This window comes from Barbus barbus, assembly GCF_936440315.1.
Source record: "Barbus barbus genome assembly, chromosome: 39".
Lineage (NCBI taxonomy): Eukaryota > Metazoa > Chordata > Actinopteri > Cypriniformes > Cyprinidae > Barbus > Barbus barbus.
Genome location: NC_136717.1, coordinates 23,955,576 through 23,977,391, shown reverse-complemented (window position 1 = coordinate 23,977,391; position 21,816 = coordinate 23,955,576). Strand labels below are relative to the sequence as shown.

The 21,816-nt window shown below is 36.4% G+C and overlaps 2 protein-coding genes across 3 annotated transcripts; one reads left to right on the top strand and one right to left on the bottom strand.

Moving 5' to 3' along the window:
* Positions 1-263: 263 nt before the first annotated feature.
* LOC306858342 (N-acetylglucosamine-6-sulfatase-like) lies at positions 264-6,303 on the bottom strand. Its single transcript, XM_079398837.1, has 14 exons — positions 6,007-6,303; positions 5,810-5,869; positions 5,412-5,618; positions 5,240-5,305; positions 4,078-4,176; positions 3,828-3,995; positions 3,470-3,552; positions 3,270-3,388; positions 3,078-3,181; positions 2,618-2,719; positions 2,357-2,467; positions 2,163-2,273; positions 1,896-2,056; positions 264-1,792 (listed from the first exon to the last, which is right to left on the bottom strand). Exons 1-14 carry the CDS (start codon positions 6,151-6,153, stop codon positions 1,717-1,719), a joined length of 1,614 nt encoding a protein of 537 aa, XP_079254963.1. The 5' UTR covers positions 6,154-6,303; the 3' UTR covers positions 264-1,716.
* Positions 6,304-7,243: 940 nt separating this feature from the next.
* Positions 7,244-21,647, top strand: LOC306858630 (TBC1 domain family member 30-like). 2 transcript variants are annotated; one of them, XM_079399247.1, is made up of 14 exons: positions 7,272-7,897; positions 8,908-9,072; positions 13,664-13,725; positions 13,830-13,895; positions 13,995-14,120; positions 15,025-15,210; positions 15,986-16,154; positions 16,249-16,417; positions 16,544-16,649; positions 16,817-16,923; positions 17,753-17,892; positions 18,414-18,608; positions 18,713-18,778; positions 20,008-21,647. In XM_079399247.1, exons 1-14 carry the CDS (start codon positions 7,384-7,386, stop codon positions 20,958-20,960), a joined length of 3,024 nt encoding a protein of 1,007 aa, XP_079255373.1. In that variant the 5' UTR covers positions 7,272-7,383; the 3' UTR covers positions 20,961-21,647. The 2 variants fall into 2 exon arrangements, with proteins under 2 accessions (XP_079255374.1, XP_079255373.1); XM_079399248.1 differs by lacking the exon at positions 18,713-18,778 and having other exon boundaries at positions 7,244-7,897.
* Positions 21,648-21,816: the final 169 nt, after the last annotated feature.

The window sequence follows — 21,816 nt, the reverse complement described above, 5'->3', positions numbered from 1 at the left end:
TTAAAAAAAATAATAATAATCAGAACAGCATTGCAATTAGATTATATAATATTAAATAAAAATATTGCAATAATACATAAAATATATAGAAAATGTAAATATAAATTAAAAAAACTTAAAATAATTTAAGCTATATATATATATATATATCACAATTAAAAATATGTACTGTAATAAGAATATATAATATACAAAAAAAAGACTTTAATAATACATTTAGCTAAATAAATGTATTAAGCAAAAAAAAAAACACCGCAACAAAACATATTTCAGAATGCTTTTATCAATCAAACACACAAGACAAAAGTCCACACCAACCATTGCAATGCTACTAACAAATATAATGATGCAAAATGTGATCAAACATGTCAGGCGCGTTGATCGCAGACTGGAAAGTGCTTCACTGAACGGATATATTGAAGTATTGTGAAAAAGATCTGTTTATGCCTGTCAAATCACTTTGGGTGATTTGAGATATTGCCAGTCACAGCATAAGATTGATGAAGGTTAGGTAGTAGTCTGAAAGTAAAACAGTCTCTTATCGCCTCAAGTTTGGGTTGCTGTGAGTGAGAGCGAAGCAACAGCAACTCACCGCAGGATTTCCCTCAAAGAAGCAAAAATACACAGCTTTGGCTCATTCACAACTGACATCCGTCAAAAACAAAACATTTAAAAGACAATAATGAAATACTAAATACAATATTTGCACTTCGTTAGTGACAGGTAATTGACAGGAACTGAAAAAGTGAGAGAATATTTTTATATAATAAGGTATATTGTGCATTAAAAATACTGTAGTTCATTATCATATGCAAGCCTATTTCTGCTATGGGATAAAAGAACAAAAATGGTAATCGCAACTTTTAATCTCACAGTTCAGACTTCAGATTTAGAAAATCAGAATTGCAAGATATAAACTCACAATTCTGAGAAAAAAAATTGCTTTTATTATGTATAAAGTTGCAATTCTGAGAAGTCTGAATTTTGAGATTTGTGACAAGAAAAAGAAAAACAGAATTCTGAAAAAAAGTTGCAATTATCAATACTTTGTTTATTATTCAATTCTGAGAATTCTTGGTATTATAAGACAAAAGTCAGAAAGTTTACAGCTTGCAATTTTTTTCTCAGAAATGCTTGTTTATATCTTGCAATTAGAAAAAAATCCAAATTGTAAGATAAAAAGTTGCAATTACCTTTTCTATTTTTCATCCTGCAGCCAAAAACAAGCTTCCATTCGAAGTGTTTATTATAAAAGGCAGGCTTAGTGCAGTTGTAAATTCTTTTAGAACTGAATATGTGCAGTGAAATGTCTGGCAAACAAACAAATAATGCATTACAAAATTCGAGCTCAAGTTTTGTTTAAAGCAAAAGTAAAACCATTTTCAAAACCGTAAAATAAAGACAATATCCTGTGTTATTGTTAAAGCAGCAAAACTGAACATTAATTGAGAATAAAGAGGAATATGATGCGAATGCTCTCACAGATGTGTGTCAGCCGGCAGTTTGTGAGGATCTGATGTGAATGAGAGCTGGAGGGGAAGAAGGTCGTCCTGTCTGAAAGTGTCTGTGGTGTGTTTGGTACCCTGGGCGCACCCTGATGACCTCATCAGAGGAAAGACTGGGCGTCTTTGGGGGAACATCAGGATATAAACGCAACAAGAGGGCTTGTTTTTCAGTGCCCTTTATTCTTTCCCTCCTTGTAAACCTCTCCACGCTCTACTTCAGCATCTGTCGTCGTTTGTTTCTGTGAGGCATGAGGCTGCTGAACATCAACCGAGGATCAAACCTGAACCTGGAGAAACAGTGACAAGCGAGCTTTAAGTTTGAAAACATTTAATAATAATCCAGCTATTCCCGGTGAATGCTGATTGTTGAAGTGTTAAGGAAGCACTGACTGGGAGTCGTAGATGCCTGGCGTTCTACAGGACTGTCCCGAGCAGGACTGCAGCATCATTAGACGATGATTCATCTTCTCCAGGACTTCCTGATCGATGCTCTTGGCGATGTTACTCAGCTGAAATGGGTCTGCTGTCAGGTTATAGACCTCCACAAACACCTGCAATTACATATTAATATATAATACATTAAATATTATTATTTTAAATTATACTTGGCATTATTACTGTCAGTTAGCTGTTGGAAGCACTAGATTTTATTTTTACCTCGTTATCATCAAATTCACAGTACTGTAAGTTGGCGGTCTGTGCTACTGTGCGAACGCAGGCGTACGTGTTATTGAACGAGTCTTCGCACACACAGTCGGGGAAACACTCCTGCAGAGACACCAGCTGTGTTACAGCGCTCATTTTTTATGATTACTGTAATGGCTATTTATTTGGGGCATGCAGAGCCTCACCGAGACCCCGGGGCCCAGCAGAGGGCAGGCTGGGTCTGAGATGTTGCTTCCTTCTCCCTCATATTCCACCAGTACATCAGATCTCCACGTGCTGCTGTTCCCTTTACCGGTCTGAGACACAAAGACACGTCAAATCAAACGCAACCCCTTGTTCATTTATCACTGGACTACAAAAAACATGCATTATGCCCAAAATGAGCAAGAATGCCAATACTTAAATGCATTATTCATTTCAAAGTTAATAATTCAAACAGGATTCACCATGATAGGAAGAAATGACATCCCATCCATCTGAGTTTCATTGACGCTGTATCCTGCGATGTCCAGAATTGTAGGACCCAAATCCACATTTGCTATAAGTAACTGTTAAAACAGATAAATTATTAATGAAACATTTTTTGTTTAAAAAAGCAAATAAATACCATATAAAAACCTTTTCTGTTAATGTAAATATTACATATACATGCTATTATTATAGCGCGCATACACAAGCAAAACATCACAAACAAATCTGGCTTAGAATCAAAACTTGTTTTGAAAAAAAAAGATTAGTAAAACATTCCAAAAAAGTAATGTGAGAAAGTTCAAATTAAACAAAGATATATATATATAAACTGAAACAGAAATTAATAAATTTAAAGAAAAAAAAATAAAATTAAGAAATAAAAAATAAGAAAATAAAGGAACATGTAATTTTTTTTTTAATGCTTGTTTATATTACCGGACTTGTCTGGTTGGGTTTGATATTAGGCCCTCGCACCAATAAAGGAACTCTGATATCAAATTCATAGAGCTGTCTCTTATCCATCGGAAGAGAAAACTGGCCTGAGAGAAGAAAAAGACACATGACAAAATAAAAGCTAGGTAAAAGTTAAAGAAAAAACATTTCTCCGCTATGTAACTTGTCGTGTACCTGTGTGGTATCCGTTGTCAGAGGTGAAAATGATGTAGGTGTTGTTAAGCTCTCCTCTGACCTCCAACTTTCTCACCACCTTCTCCACCAGGTCATCTACTGATAGTAAAGTGCACCACCTGGTGGAACAGATCATCAGTGTCGCATTACTTCATGTACAGTATTAATATCAAGTGCGTGATTTAAAAGCATCTGAATACCGTTTTCTGTAGGCGTTATCCAATAACTCCACTGAAGAGTTCGTCATGGGCGTCTTTGCTTGTCTGATGAGCCAGTGCTTGTCCTGAAATGCAGGTTGAAATGCTGTCACATTTACATTTACATTTATTCATTTAGCTGACGCTTTTATCCAAAGCGACTTACAATTGCTATATATGTCAGAGGTCGCACGCCTCTGGAGCAACTAGGGGTTAAGTGTCTTGCTCAGGGACACATTGGTGTCTCACAGTGGATTCGAACCCGGGTCTCTCACACCAAAGGCATGTGTCTTATCCACTGCACCATCACCACCCCCACATACAACCATCAACCAATATTTCAGACACATCAGGCCCGTACCTTGCCGTGTATGTTAAAGTTAGGGTCTCTTGGCGCTTTAATGTTGGAAAAACTGCTCTCGTACTGAGGAGCGGCCGTCCAGGGCGAGTGCGGGGCCGGTGTGGACACCATCATGAAGAAAGGCCTGCGGTTAGACTTGTTTTCCAGGAAGTCAATGGAAATATTGGCCTGGATGGAATCAGAAGCCACTTAACGTCAGCTGCATGAGGTTTGATGTAGTCTCGTGAACACAGGTGAGATCTGCTCTTACCAGAACATCTGTAAGGTAATCCTCGCTGTAGTTCTGTCCATGCCGCTGCGCCCTGCCGTTCACTGACAGCGTGTAGTTGTAGTATTTGGAGTTTCTCTCCTGTAGGAATATGTTAAAATCATGGCAAATATTTCACTTTAAACAAATTTGGTTTAGAATCAAAACCTAAAAATAAATTAGAAATTAAAAAGTAAATAAATATATTAAAGAAATACAGAAATAAAAATGCAAATAATATTTAAATAAAAATAATGCAAAAAAATTTAAAAGAAAGACTTTTTAATAAATAAATACATACAAACAGTTTTCTGGTCTTGGAAAAAAATTCAATACAAAAACAATAAAACCTTCAATCTGCTCTCAATGACACCGTGAGCTATGAATCATGGGAGCTGCTGATAAGAGAATAATCAGCATGGTTTCAGACAACATCCTTTTTCTCTTCTGGATTTATTTCTTGCATGAGTTCTTGTACCAGCTTCCCAAACATGCTATATTTTAGGCTACGAACTGTTTTCCTAACCTTCTGCCTAAAATGAGATTTTGCAGCACTGATGGGAAAGGTCGAAGGGCTTGTCAATGTGTTCCAGCTCGTTATTTCTACTATGATTTATTAGAGAAGCTGGATTACACTCACAAGCCCTTTTCATTTTTTTATTTTATTTTTAATTCATTTTTTTTTAAATTATTTTATTTATTTATTTTTATATCTTCTTCTACTCGTGATTCTCTAAGATAAATCACCAGGGGCTTGTTTCATAAAACAAGTTTACCAAATAAGCCAGGTTTATTTCAGTTAGTCTGAGTTATTGCCAGGTGAATTGGTTCAAAATAAGTCAGACTAACTGAAATAAGCCTGGCTTATTTGGTAAACTTTATGAAATAAGCTCCAGGTTTCTTATTTTTTATTTATATTCCATTATTATATACCATTTCGGTTTTCATTTTAACTTCAGTTTATTTGTTACAATATAGTTTTTGTTTTAAAAATATTTCTGAATAGTGTTATTTTAATTTCATTTTTACTTTTATTAAAGTTAATTGCTAATTTTCATTTAGTTTTTCATCACAATAACATCACTGCTGTAAGATGGACAGTCAAAAATTATTTACAGTTAAATGATTACATTATTAAATGATAAATCTCCTGTCTTTTTCTTACCAAGGCGAACCAGTGATCCCAGCCTGGAGGAACATGCTCCACACCTCCTGCTTTTTTATTCCCGTACTGTAGCAGAGATACAGACATGGATGATTCAAGGTGATGTACAGGCAACTGATCCACCCAAAGAAAAGGTTTCATCGTTATTAAAGCTGCCAGAATGTGTCTTCACCTCATTCAGATACTTCCCAGCAAAGAAGGTCTGATAGATGCCGTGCTTCTGAAGGAAGGCAGGGAAAGTCTCGGGCTCTTGGGTCTTCTGCCATGCAGTGCTGCTGCAGTTGCCCTCCAGCGTGTTGTTGACCACATGATGGTTATGAGGGTATTTGCCCGTCAGGATGCTCGCCCGGCTGGGACAGCAAAGGGGACTGGTGACAAACTGCATGAGAGAAGAAATGACAAGCGTTGTGCAGAATGACAGATGCAATGGCAAACATGCATGCTGGATGATACTCAATGCACATTTTACTTGCTATGTCTAACATATCTATATTCTCATGTAGAACAGGCTTTTTAAGCTTGCATGACATGTATGCAACAAGAAACAAACCCAGCACAATTTCTACTCACCGTGTTTGTAAAGGTTATCCCAGCATCACCTATCAGCTTTTTAGTCTTCACCAAAGGGATCTGAACAATGAAAGATGGCAAGATGCTGATGATGCTCCTCGATTACTTAGCAACCATACATAAAGTAAAATGCATGGAGGAAATCACGACCACGGAGAATGACAAAAAAAAAAAATATTCTTAGAAAATATACTCACCATTCCCCCGATAGACACATCTAGATCATCAGTTAGGATTAAAACTATATTCGGTCTGGGATTCATTTTAGCCTCGGCCAGATTGTTACAATGCAAAGTGACGCAGATGAGAATAACATGCAATATTACAAACGGAGACGAAACCATCTTTGAGGCCGAATTAAAAACAAATAAAGCCGTGACCTAAACGAGCACCTTTTCTTGCGATAAGAGCATTAAATACTGTTAAGGAAATCGCTCCTTTAGAGGAGCAGCTAGCTTGCCTTGTCTTCTGTCCGAAATTATGAATCAAACTATGGCGACGTTTTTGCCTCATGAATATTAATTCGGTTACCTCTTGTGGCGTCTTGGCACGTAGCCTAATCTATATTTATAAGCCAAGCTTACTGATTCGCTAATTCGCAGGCACTGTAACGCCCACCTACCAACGTCCGCCTGACAGCCAATCAGATTCCAGTCCATCACTTTGCGTCATTAATATTCATGTTTTGCTCGCCATAGTAGGATTAATAGAACTGTCCTGTTTCAGTCACGTCACGTGGAGAGACGGAAGCCCCGGTCAAAGCATGATGTCATTCATAAAATTAATGTTCTATGGCTTATGTGATCTCTTTTTATCATCTCGACTACTCAAATCTCTTCTACGTCACAAAAGTTGTATATGTTAATAATATACAATATAATTATAATGCAGTTTCTCGCTTTAATTTTGAAAACAATAGAGGACCCCATCAATCATTTTAACGATATTTTAGTAACTTATTTTACCGTGACTTATTTGACGTGTATTTAAATTAATCTCTATTAAATTAATCAAATTGACAAAAATACTATATATACATTTTCATCTCTGATAAATCCTTTTTTGTCAAATATAGGATATTATAAACGTAGTTTTTACCAGATGCTATTTATATATTTATTTAGACACGTTCATTTACAAACAATTGATGAGTATTTTTATTTTTAAAAATGTTATCGTAGTGAAAAAGCCAAAGCTGTATATTTCTCATTCACCTGTCGTTTAAAAACGTTATATGCATCCTAATGTGCATACTATCCATCCTAAATATTAGTCATTTTCAACACTATTTAGGGCAGATAGGGTGGATAGTATGCACATTGGGACGCTGGGGTGGTTTAAAAAGTTTCGGAGGTGGGTTAAACTATTCCTGGTGCAGGGGCGTGCAATCAGGATTTAGAGCGTTCAGGAAGGAAACTGGAGCCTGGGAAAGGCGCCGCCAACCCCGCTGAAGGAATGGAACACACCCGGAACTCGAGTTCCTTATTGAGTCATCTAAAACAGTCTTTGGTTTGAACTTCTGCGCAGCATGTGTGTATGAATGTGTAATGTTGAACTTTAAAGAGGGCTAAAACATGTCTGAGGTGGAAGTGGCCAAAGAGGACCTTAAGGAGATAGACATATGTGACATCTGCTCAGAGGAGGAGAGCGGAGTTTTCCTCAACTCAGGTGCGTCGTACCTTGACGGCTTCTCAGCGTTTCACAAATGGGTTTCAAAGGGTCGTTCAGTTTCGGACGGAATCTGTGAGTGCTCCAAAACAGCTCCAGGCTCACTATGCAAGTGCTCAAAAGCGCCTCATGGAGCAGCAGCTGGAGAGATCCGTATGGAGAGAGCAGGGGGGCTCCATGAAGCAGGTGTGTATTCGGATGAAGAGGATCTGAGAAGGTCCCGCGCATCATCTATAGTGGACTGTCTGTTAGTGGAGCTCTATGACACATACAGTAATAATGTCAGAGGGGTGGACAGCTCGACCGAAGCCTCCAGCTCAGATGCCTTCCTGGGCAGGAGTAACACTGGCTCCAACTTTCTCCAAGAACTTCAGGAGAAGCACACGAGGCGCCATCAGATCAAATACCTGGCTCAAAAAGGTGAGCGCCACTTTCTTTTCTAAATGCAGTCAGTTCGACTCAAACTGTCCGTTTATTCTTATTTATGGAAGTCATTCACTACAGGTGTCAAAAGTTTGGAATAGGCTAATTACAATTTTTCATATTTTTGGAAAGAATGCTCACCAAGTCTGCATATATTTGTTTAAAAGTAAAGTAAAATCTGTAACATTGTGAAATATTAGAATAAATGTTTTCTATATTAATCTGTTTTAATATGAAATGTATTCCTGTGGTCAAAGATTAATTTTCAGCATCTTTATTCCAGTCGTCAGTGTCACATGAGCCTACATTTTATATACATAATTGCAATGTTTTATTTTTTATGCTATATTTTTGATCAAATAAATATAGCCTTGGAGAGTCTTCTTTCAAAAACATTAGATCTTAATAATATTCCAATCTTAATTATTAAAATTTTTGATTGGAAGTGTATGTGCCTTGTGAAGTTCTATTAATGATGTATTTGAATAATTTACAGATTTTTTCCTCTTTTTGAGAACCCATATTTATTTACTTTTCAAATCATGATATCAACTAAAGTCTAGATGTAGGTGTTTCTTTTTGAGGTTTCTCACCATTTTTTTCATCACTTTTTTATTTTTTATTCTCATCGTATTTTATTTTGCTGTGCATTTGCATCTGTATTAAAAGTAATATTCTCTCCAAATGATTAGGTTGTTTGAAATGGTTTTAGATGAAGTATGTTGTGTCACATTGCAGAACTGATTATAATGCCACTCTGAAAGCCAGTTAAATCTTAACCCTTTGTTTGCTGAAGTAATTTAATTGTTGTCTCAGGTGCTCAGGTTCTTTGTAGGCCATAATAACAATTTACATACATAGGACTTTTGTACACATATGCACAGTGTTAAGTCAGTCGTAATGATCTCAATCTGTCTACATAAGTTCAATGTTTTGCATGCATTCATTTAATTTTTGTATGCTTTTTTATTTTCTAACAAATGAATGCATCTTTGTTTTCTGCTCAGGTCCAGAGGAGCTGAAGTGGATCATTCAGGAAGTGAAGTATCGTATTGGTGTGCAGTCGGCCAAACTGGTGCGTCAGGTCAAGAGGAAGGACAGACTTCGGCAGAAGTTTCAGAAGAACTGTGATATAGTCACCGCCTGCCTACAAGCCGTCTCTCAGAAAAGATGTAATTACACATCATTCTCTCATTTCACTCCTCTTCCGGTCATTATGCCTTTTAAGTAGTCAGTGTTATATTACCCAAGGCTTTCTTTGCTATTTGAAGACTAATGTATTCTAGATCGAAAGCATGTCTTTGCTTTCACCGACGCTTGATGTCTGTTATTCCTTAGAGTAATAGTTCACCTGAAAACGAAAATTAGCTGAAAATCTGCTCACTCTCAGGCCATCCAAGATGTAGATGAGTTTGTTTCTTAATGGGAACAGATTTGGAGAAATTATATAATTCACTCATCAGTCACTGCAGTGAATGGGTGCCGTCAGAATGAGAGTCCAAACAGGTGATAAAAACAAGTAATCCACACTACTCCAGTCCATCATTTGTAAGAAACAAATCCATCATTAAGATGTTTTTAACCTAAAATATGAATCCTTTTTTCATGATATTGCTTTCTCCAATGAAAATGTAGTCCTGTCTGAATCAACAGAGTAATATATGCACAGATCAAGCACTGTTTACAAGTAAAAATGTCATGTGGATTATTGTGATATTTTTATCAGCTGTTTGGACTCTCATTCTGACGGCACCCATTCACTGCAGAGGATCCACTGGTGAGCAACTGATGTGATGCGATAAATTTCTCCAAATCTGTCCTGCTGAAGAAACAAGCTCATCTACATCTTGGATGGCCTGAAAAGGAGTACATTTTCAGAAAAATGTCATTTTTGGGTGAATTATTCCTTTAAAGGGTTGTGTAATACAGTTTACATGGGTAGCAGTTGCTGAAAAGCATAAGCTCACACATATCAAATGCTATTTTGCTTCACATTGTTCTAGTTCTCTGTTGATGTTTTAGAAGACAGCGCTCTCAAATATCTCACCGCTATAAGAGGATTGACTCATCCTCACCTTTACAACTGAATTATTTGCATTAGATTCATAACACAGACTATGTTCAGTATCACTGAAATTCAATCCATTTGGTTTGGTTCAGTGATGACTCGTTCATGTGATGAGTTTATGACACTGACATGCAAATTTGCACTGTAATGTTGTTGAACTATTGGCTTTAAATTTGTATTTGCATTTTTGCTCGCAAATTAGTCATTGTGCAGCAATAATTCCTTTACATATTTGGATGCAATGGGTGCTTTTGCTTCATGTATTTGATTCAGGCACAAGCATGTCCAACGAATACAGCGGCCTTGCATCTTTTAATGACTTTTTCATTCCATTTTATCTACATGCAGCGTGACAAGTACTGTCAAACAGGTACAGTATGAAATCACATCAAAACCATAGCTCTGCATGGTTGCCATTCATCAATCAATGACTATTCTTAATGCAAGAGGTGTCACTTTATGGTTGTGAATGGTTATGGTTCCGTTTTTTTATTTGTTGACATGTTTATTTTTGTAAACCTGAGTAGCATGGTTTATCACTGCTGTTTTCTCACTAAATGCATGTCAGAAAATATACTAGAAGGCTTATCATCCAATGGAAAAATTATACATTCTCCATATCAGGACTTTTTTATTTTTATTTTTTGCCTGAAATTTTTAAACAATTGTTGTGTCTCTCTCGTTAGTAGCATAAAGGGTGTTCTTTTATAGGGTGAGTTCAGGTCAATTTAAAAACTTTTGGATAATCATAAAACGTTAATGATCAAATTGACCTTTTTGCTCTATTGTCTGGATAGTTACCTGCATTTGGAATAATTTGAGACAAATTAAAATAAGAAAACCTACCTTATGGATTTATTTTTTTTATCTTATTTCTTTCACTAACAATTAATTACTAAAATAATGTACTACTTCCTCCATGTTCAAACAGTTCCTTTGTAAATCATTCAGACTGCTTGTGTAAAATGACTGAATTTATGATGATTAAACCATCTTTACTCTAATCAGGTCTTAAATCAAGACTGTTTACTTTTAGATTTTCTTGCATTCTTAAAGTAAAGGTTCTTTATTGGAATCTGGTTCCATGAAGAACCTTTGGCATTCATAGAATCTCTCCATTCCACAAAAGGTTCTTTTATTTTATTTTTTAAATGTTCTTCACGCTGAAAAAAAAGGTTCTTTTAGGAACTGTTCACTTGAATTATTATTATTTTATTTTTTTTGGAAACCAAAAATGCTGCTTCTGTGTCTTCTCTGCGAAACCCTCCTTTTGGAAACTTAGCCTATATAGTATTTTATCTCCTTATTCCTCCTTGTTAAAGATCAAGGCTGAAGTTGGCAGCATGGCACTAGTCATTATGTTCAGGCCATTGATTTCTTCAGCTGTTTCTGGTCTGTAGCCCATCCTCCAGAGCTCCAGCGGTCCCTCCTCCTTCTCAACCCGGAATGTGACGCTCATGTGTGGGTGTGAGACACGCGCATCACTGCGATATTCCGCCTCTCCCATCCTCCGCGTTCTTTTCGATCACCTTTGATGCTTTTATTCTTTTATTCCATTTATAATTCATATGCTTCAAGTACAGACATGCATCTTCACGTATGAGGATAAAGGATGCGCGAATGTGTTATTTTCCTCTGATTTATTGATCGGAGTAGGATTTTTTTTAGATGAAATGATTGTCGGGATGAGATCGTTGTAAACACGCGGTCAAACGGACCTCTCAGGTTTTTCTCCAGATGAAGCAGGAGCGGGTTGTTTCCTCTAAGAGGTCGAGGGCTTGTGTGAAAGGGCAGAATGCAGCTGGAGGCGTCGGTAATATTATCAGTAATGTGCTGAAGAAACGCAGCGGTATCTCTAGAAGAGCGCCGCGCCTGCTGTGCACCCTAGAGCCAGGTGAATACAGCATGCTTTAAAATCATTATTAATCTTTGCCCTGTCATTATACATACAACTATTCCTAGGATTTCCTCGTTCATTTGCACTGGTGCTTTATTTAGAATGGTGTTTTTGTGATAATTAAGTGACCTAAAGGGCCTTCCCATATTATGTCCCATTCAATATAATGTATAATATGTATACATATATATTTTTGCTATAGGCTATCAATATAATTATGTATTAAATAGGCATATTTAAGTAAACTGCATTTATAAGTAGTAGGCTATATATGTTAATATAATTTTTGAACTAAAAAAAAATTAATAGTTTTGAATTTGAGTTTATTTTATTCCCTTAAGCAATAATTAGTTATTAAATAAATGTTCCGCTCACTTCTAAATATTATTTAGGCTATTTATTTATTGGTCATTGATTTTGAAAGTTTTAGAATAAAAAATCCCGTTTTTAATATAAAAGATTAGGTTAGATTCAACTTTATTGTCATTGCACACGTAAGGTACAGGGCAACGAAATGCAGTTAGCATCTAAACAGAAGTGCAATAAGCAGAGGTAAAGGATATACAGTGCCTACAATATGTTACATATGTACAGAAATATACAGATAAGGCAGTACTATAATTTACAAATTTTTAAATCCTATCAGATGGGTGATATGAACATACTATACAGATGGATTATGCAGTAAATGTATGTACACTATGAGCAAAAACTATGAACGTGATTACAAATGGATATGAATAAGCTATACATTAAGATATATGAACACTAGTGCAATGAACACTGAAAGTGCATAGAAAATAAAAATTTCCAGTACATAGTACTGTGTAGATGGATTTTATTTTTTAATGCAATACCTGTAAAAGGTGTATTACATTGCACATGCCTACTGCTTTTCATTCAGACCCTCGTGTCGTGTCGTGTCGTGTCGTGTCGTGTCGTGTAATGGAGCATAAGTGCAGTAGGAGGATTATAATGATGTAGGTTAATCCGGAGCAGCGCCGGCTAACGAGTGAAATGCAGAAATGGTGCCATTCTACTCCTGATTGTTATTTATCGCATGGAACTGTGACAGAGATGGACTCGGGTTGGTGTTTATTTGTTTTTATGCATCAGAAAAAAAGTCTGTAGCAGAAGTAGCCGCTTTCGTGTTGGTGAGGTAGAGTTCGACAGGTTTTAGCATCTTTAGCAATGGCTGCTGTTAAAGTTACAGCGCTGTAAAGAATATGACGCCTTAACAGTGCAAAAAAACAGTTTATTTCGTCTTAATACAGGATGGTGTAGTGTAACCGGAAGTGAGCTTCAGCACCGCTCTGCTACGGACAGCGACATTGATCAACTATTCAATATCCCGCGTTTAGATTCTCGTGGTCGATAATAATACGCTTGTCCTTTCCAGTCACTTTTTTTTTTTTTTGGCATTTATTCGTCTTAGACAAAGAAGAGACTCAAAAACTCGAGTTAGGTAACGTACCTGCCATAAATAAAGAGCCTTTGAATGAAAACAAACCTTATTTATTATTAATGAGTGATAAAGGGGATGCAGTAAATTTGTAAGAAGATTTATAAAGGAATATATTTCAAGACTTTATGAATATCAGGATTTTTTGAGCAAAACATTGCTCTTTTCTTGCTTAATTGTCTGTGCATCTGCATTTTCAATATTTATTTTTTAATGAGTGGTGATTGCACAACATCCCTTCATTCATTTGTTAATGAGATGCCTGCAGCTCCCGAGGAGATGTCTTTATATGGTCATCATTGTCTCACTGATTTCCACTGTTTTGTCTTATTTCAGGGGTGGACACCAGGTTGAAGTTCACTATCGAACCTTCTTTAGGCAAGAACGGCTTTCAACAAGTATGTATTAGCTGCCCACTGTTGAAGATGCGTGTCCAACTCCCCCTAAATAGAAATAAATAAACATTTTGGTTTGCATGTTGATTGTTTGTTTTGCTCTGTAGTGGTACGATGCTCTGAAGGCAGTGGCCAGACTCCCAGTAGGGATTCCCAAAGAGTGGAGGAAGAGGGTATATGTGTTGGAATTTTCTCTTTTCAGACACGAGCGATGTTTTCATATCTATGATATTTTATGTACTGGATAATGTTTGGGGTTTTTTTTGGTATAGGTATGGCTGACCCTGGCTGACCAGTACCTCCACAGCATCTCCATAGACTGGGAGAAAACAATGAGATTCGCCTTCAATGATCGCAGCAATCCAGATGATGACACTTTGGGAATCCAAATCGTGAAGGTGTGTGTGTGTGTGTGTGTGTGTGTGTGCAGTTATGCAGTTACTTATTTTATTTTAAGACAATTATTTAAGCCTTTATTTATGGAAGCTTGTTTATGCCACAGGATAAAATCATCTCTTTTATATATATATATATATATACATATATATATATATATATATATATATATATATATATATATATATATATATATATATATATATATATATATATATATATATATATAATATATACAATTTTAAGTTTATATCTCACAATTTTGACTTTTTCTCGTAATTTTGAGGACAAAAAGTCACAGTTGTAAGGTATACACTTGCAAGAAAAAAAGTTAAATTGCAATTTTTTATATTTTTTATTTCATGTGAGAGAGAAGAATTGAGTAAAAGAAAAAGTCCTAAATGTGAGATAGAAACTCACAAAAAGTCATAAGTATCACAAATTATGTTTATTTATTTATTCTTAATTTTATGGCAGAAATGGGCTTCCATTGTTATGTAATTTTAAGGTGTGTGTATATACTATATTATGTATTATATTATTATATTGCATAATAAGACATTATATATATATATATGTATGTATTTATTAATTTTTTTGTGAAGTCACTATATAGGCTATACAAGCTGTACAGTCATTATAAGGCAAGTAAATAAATCATGGCATTAGAGCAGGCATTTAGCATCAGAGATCTTTAATGGAATTGAGTCAGATAAAAGGTTATTTGGTGCAGCAGGATATTTGCTCATTGTAGTGCGTCAGTTAGTGGGTAATGTAACAGGTGGTGTGTTTGTGTAGCTCTGGATGAGAGAAAACAGTGATCTATCAGGCAGGTGAGCACAAGTGAGCAAAGTTCAGTGTGCTTATTTACATAAGACCTGTAACACTTGTTTCCGCCTCAATCAGGACCTGCACAGGACCGGCTGCAGTTCATACTGTGGCCAGGAGGCGGAGCAGGACCGGGTGGTGCTGAAGCGGGTTCTGCTGGCATACGCCCGCTGGAACAAGACTGTCGGATACTGTCAGGGCTTCAATGTTCTGGCCGCCCTCATCCTGGAGGTCACAGAGGGAAATGAAGGAGATGCGTTGAAGGTTTGCCTATGAGCTCTGAATTTAAAAAAAAATAAAAACACTTGTTTTTGGCTGTTATTTACTTATTTTTATTTATTTTTGAGGAGGCACCAGAGGCAATCCTTGCTTGACACCCTAATTTTATTTTATTTGCAACCAGAATTGCAACATAATCTATAGGAAAAATGTGGAAATTATTCATCCAACAGTTATCCATCATACATATAAATGTGTGTGTGTGTGCGCGCATTTTTGTGACAAATGAGGACATAAATTTGTATAATGACACAGGTATGACATGTGTAATTCAAGGTGAAAAACCATTACGCCTATGGGATGTCCCCACTTTTCACAAAAACAAACGCGTGTGTGTGTAATTTTATTTAATTACATAAAAAAAATTGTATTCAATATTTTATTTGATATATATTTATTATTTTTGTTTCTCTTTCTATTTTTTTAAAATAGTTATTAACATTTTTAAAATGTTATCTTTCATTTTTATAATTTTTTAAAATTTATATTTTATTATTTTTCAATATTTTATTACATGCATGATTTTATTTTATTTTTGTTTCCTTTTGATTTCCTTTATTTTTTTCCCCATTTCCATCGGGGTTTTTTCTATTTAATTTTAAAATATTAAATGTTTAAAAATTATTTTATTGGTCAAATCACATTAATGTTTTGTTATATCTTATTGTTTTTTATTTAATAATTATTACATGCATTCATATTATTATATAAGCAAGAAAATATGCTAAAATTCATTCTTTTTATTATTGTTTTTTGAAAGGTGATGATCTATTTGATCGACAAAGTGCTTCCCGATAGTTACTTCGCCAACAACCTGCGTGCCCTCTCAGTGGACATGGCTGTGTTCAGAGATTTGCTGCGACTGAAGCTTCCAGAACTTTCTCAGCATCTCCACCATCTCCAGAAAGTAGCCAATCGGGAAGGAAGAGGTGTGTAGCAACCCTGTGTATATATACAGCATATGGATGCAAAAGAACTATGTCTGTTCCAGGTCAACAGCATTGTGTCGGCATTGTGTTTCAGGCAGCTATGAGCCTCCGCTCACCAACGTCTTCACCATGCAGTGGTTTCTGACCATGTTTGCCACTTGTTTGCCCCATCACACCGTGCTGAAGATCTGGGACTCGGTCTTCTTTGAGGGCTCTGAAATGCTGCTGCGTGTAGCTCTCGCCATCTGGGCCAAACTCGGAGAGTAAGTTTATCAGTCATCTGTCCGTGATAGAGAGTGGCAGAATAGGCCAGATTCCAAAGAAAAATGTGATCATAAATTAAAATCATTTTCAGCTTGTATCAAGCATTCTGCATCTTTCTCTCTCAGGCGAATTGAGGAGTGCCAGACTGCCGATGAATTTTATAGTACTATGGGCTGCCTGACGCAGGAAATGCTGGAGCACAACCTTATCGACTCCAATGAACTCATGCAGGTATGACTAAGCATGTAAAAGATCTTGAATAATTAATGTCATTAATTATAGATAATCCTAATCATATAGCTAAATCAACTGTAATAGCTTTAATGTTGCAAAATAGTGTTGAAAATGCCGGAAGTTTGCTTTTGGGGCTAAAAGCGTGTGTTTTTTCGTCCTGACAGATGGTTTACTCCATGGCACCGTTCCCGTTTCCCCAGCTGGCTGAGCTCAGGGAGAAATACACCTACAACATCACCCCGTTCCCGACCCCTGTCAGAGCAAACAGCAGGTATGAGGGCTAAAGACACTCGATACCCACGGCACAGATGGCATCCGTGAGAGTTTAGTAGTCATAACACGTGAACATGACTGCAGGGTGTTTTTATGGCACATGTGTGTATATTGGCATGCAAATATCAAATGCAAATGTTCTGCCATATCTCCACAAGCGTTGTATTCAGTTTAAACATAATTTTTGACTTTTAAAAAGAGATGCAGGCAAGCAACAATGTAAAACAATAATAAAACGTACGTTTTTCTTGTATTTTTCTCTATTTTAAAATATATATTTCAATTATTTAATTACAATATTTTTAATTATTTCATTCCTAAATATATTTTTTATTCTATTATTTTTTTATTTCATATTTAAAATAGATTAGTTCATTTTATTTTAATTCCATTTGTTCCATTTGTATTCTTTTCTAATTTATTTGAAAATATTTAATTACATTTTTAGTATTTTATTTAATTACGTTTATGCTTTACATAATTGTTTTTTGTTTTTATTTAATATTTTATTTCATGCATGGTTTCATTTTATCTTTTATTTTTGCATTCTTTATCATTTTATTTTTAAATATTTAATAACATAAAAAATCTATTTTATTAATAACTTTAATGTTATTTTCATATTTAATTTTACTTAAATGTGTTAAGTTTTATTACTTTATTTTTGTTTTTATTCTTAAAATGTCAAAATTATTTTATTAATAAATACAGCAAAATTGTTTTACATAATTTGATTTAATTAAACCATTTAATAAAATTTTTGTTTATTTTTTCTATCATTAAAAAAAGTTATGCATTTTATGCATGATGTTCTTTCCCGTGTATAGTTTGGCACTCCATGGATGGGAGAGTGATGATGATGCTGACATGGATGATGAAGACTCTATTGTCACTGCTCTGGGTTGCCTGGGGCCTCTTGGAGGACTTCTGGCCCCTGAGATCCAAAGATACCAAAAGCACCTTAAAGGTCTGTGTCTAACTATCTTTCATAAGCTGAAAACAGATTTAATAGTGCAGTCTGTGAGGTTCCAAATGTCACTCCTGCTCCATGATTTATATTCTGCTGAACACAGGAATTTATCAAATGCACAAGATGTTTCATGTAATGATTAACATTGTATGAGTCTCTAAATCTTGGCAGTATTGGCAGTGTCAACATAAGGGTGATCTTACGGAGTAATGCAAATATGAGCTCAGTATAGCTCACTCTGCCAACCTAACCCTGGCAAATCCTTCCCAATCCTGTCTGAATTTGTCCTCAAATGGATTTAATGCTCAATGCATTTGTTAGTTCTTGTTGTATCTGAGGTGGGTCGACTCATTCCAGCTGTACTTAATTACAGCTTTCAGTTCCAGTGCAACTAAACAAATGAAAGGTTTGGAAAGGAGCCGACGCAGCCATCACTCAAGTTACCCAATAAAATGTGTCTCAGATATTCTTGCGTTTTCATTTTGGATGTTTTCTTTGTGTTTTCATCTGCCCTGCAGATCAGAGCTCTCACGGCAGTAACATGGCCGAGCTGAGTCCCGGGGCGGTGGGCGCAGGACGGGCCGAGCACCAGGCGGCCATCAACAGCATGATGCAGGAGCGCATGAGCACCGACATCAGCGCACTAAAGAAACAGTACTCACGCATCAAACAGAAACAACAGCAGCAGGCCGGGCTCCTGTACATCCACACAGGTACAGGTCTTCATTTTGAGCGTTTTACAGTTGTAGATGAGTTCAGGAAGTGACAGAAGGGATAGTATGTAGTGTTCGTCAGTGTGTTGTGGCATTTTTCCCAGGACCTCGAGTGGAAGCTGAAACTATTGAACCTCATCAAGCCAGTAAACAGCAGAAGCGCCACACTGGTACTGATTTTTATGGGTCAACTATGGTTTCATTATAGATAATTGGTGCAGTAGAGCTATTTTGATCGGTGTCGGGTCTGCTACTGCGTAATGCAATAAATCTCACTTCGTTTGGCATTTTGGTGACAGTTGAATTGATTAAAATCATAATATTTGCTTTGCAGGGGATTGGTACATGCTAAAGCTTGTTAATTACTTTTACATTTACATTTCTTAAAATATTGGCATGGGCAGCATGCCGACATATTGTGCCGTTGCGCTTCAAGAATCCCGAGTTCAAGCCCCGGCTCGCTGACCTTTCCCGATCCCATCCCCCTCTCTCTCTCCCACTTTGCTTCCTACTGTCCTAAACTAACAAAAATGCCCAAAAAAAACTTCTATTGATTGATTGATTGGATGGAACATGTAATATTGCAGTAGCTCCTCTACAGGATATAATGGAGAATTAAAGTCTACATGAATTCATAATAGGCCCTATTTATTTTCAGAACACACATTCACCGAACACACACACTATTTTTAGCAATTCATAACTGCACACTATTTATAATTTATTATAAATATTTTTTTTATATTATATAGAATTTATTATTTTTATCAGGATTCTGGGATGAATGGAAAGTTGAAGTCTTTACTGCAATTTCTGATTGAATTAAAAGATTAAAAGCATGTAATTAATGGCATTAATTTATTTTAAAATGAATTAAAAATGGGCAAAAAAAAAAAATCTATTTATTTTTAGAACACGTTCTTAATGTGCACAATTCATAACTGCACATTATTTTAAAAATATAGAATTATATATAAAATTGTATTTATGTATGTGTGTATGTTATTATATATTTATATTTATTATAATAGGAATTTTTGTATTTTTATATCAATATGGTACAAGATTATCCTATTTAAATCAATGTGATGAACGTGTTAATTCAAAAGTAATCTAAAAGTAGTCTATTATATTATATATGCATTATAAATGTCTCTACGGTTACTTTTGCTTAATAAAGCATTAATTGCTTTCAAAATTAAAATAAAAAATGTACTGACCCCAAAATTTTAAACAGTAGTGTATATATAATTTATATAATTTCTCTATGTAAAATATTATAATTTATAAAACTTCTCTGTCTTTTAACAAACTGTCAGCCTTTGAAACCACTTTTCATGTTGACAGTCTGTTTACAATTACTAGTGTTTTCTTACTCGTTGATATTGATTCTTCACAGATAAGTGTCCAGCCACCAGTATCCTTTCCTCCCAAATCGGACCCTCCCCTGTGGTCAACCATCTTCTCCTGGGCAGGAGGCCCAGACCCGGTCAGCGATCCTCAAAGAGCGGGATCATCCATAACGGTGGAGGTCCTCAAGCCCACTCCACTCCCAGCCAAGATCAGATGATTCGGGCCAGACATCACTCGCCCTGGCGCACACATGTGCGAGCGCACCGGAGGAACATCGCCAGGGCACGGGCGCAACTCGGGTTTGATGACTCACAGGAGATAGAAGACGAACAAACAGATGTGAGCAAAACAGAATATGCATCTGAAGAGGAAAGACTTGAGGATGAAGAGCAAGAGAAGGTGGAGACCGTAAGCTCAGATGTCTCTCAGCAAGACCACAGCTCTGGAGAAGGAGAAGATCTCCAGGAGATCAACAAGCAGTTGTCTTCTTTGGAACTGGAACCAGAACTTTCATCAGAAGCAGATTTTGATCCAACTCCACAATCAGAACCAGCTTCTGATCCACCTACATCATCTCCACAACCAGAACCAGCTTCTGATGCACCTACATCATATCCACAACCAGAACCAGCTTCTGATGCACCTACACCAACTCCACCACCAGAATCGGCTTCAAATCCAAATGCACCAACTCCACCACAGCCGGAGCCCAAACCCACAGCCTCAGGTCCGCTCCCATCCACCCGCCGTCCAGGTTCAGACTCCTCCAGCTCAGAAAGCGGAGGCTCCCTCAAAAGAAGCCCATCAACATCAGCAGGAGAACCTCTGAAACCACAGCAGATCTTCTCCCCGTTCCCTTGCATCAAAACCCCTCGCAAGTCAATCACTGCCAGAAACTTGGGCCTCTACGGGCCAAACGCCAGGACTCCAAACGTGCACTTTCCCCAGATGAGCAGAAGCATGAACCGTGTTGGAAACACCACAAGGCGGCAAAGATGAATTGTCAACTACAGACGAGCACTTGGGTTCAAAACTCCAACCATGAAGGCACATCTCTTGTATGCTTTCAGATATTCCAAAACATCTACATTTAGGAACAATATTGGATCATTTAATGCTTCCATGAAGTTTATAACATGAATTTATGAAGGCTGTTTCTTGTTTATTTTCTTACCCTACCTAAACATCTGGGAATTATACCCGACATATCTTTTTTTGCATGTTCAGGTAAGCAGTATTCGCTACAATGCACTGTGTGTGTTTACTTGCATGCTTCACAGCTCAGAAAATCACAATCACATGTATGTAAAATGCTCAAGCTAAATGCTGCAGTTCTGCATCGCACAGTCCAGAAGGATTTTTAGCACCCATTTACACTATTTAATCCTATAACGTCAACACATTTTCCATGTTTGCTTGTTTCTGTTGTTTTTGACAACACTGGTGTTCATTTTTCAATCATGTCATGTTTCTCTTATTTTGATCTTTCCTTAGTAAATTATTCATTGGCCATCTAAATGACACAAGTTATTGTCATTAAGTTCTTCTCTTTTTTATGCTCTTGTCAAAACGCTCCTGCAATTTAACATCCCTTTAAATGTTTCTCTTCTCTCTATTAATCTTTGGTGCTTATGAGTAGTGGAGGATCACAAATGTCCCACAGAGAATAAAAAATGTGCAAGTATGAAAAAAAAACAAAAACCCTCTTCAGTTTCTACTTATTTCTGTTGTTTCCACTCCAATAAATCATTTGTGTTTGCTTTTGGATTAAAACCACAATATTAGTTTTTCAGGCATAACATGACACCTACTGTACATGGATGAACTGAATGGAAATGTATGCATTTTGTATGAA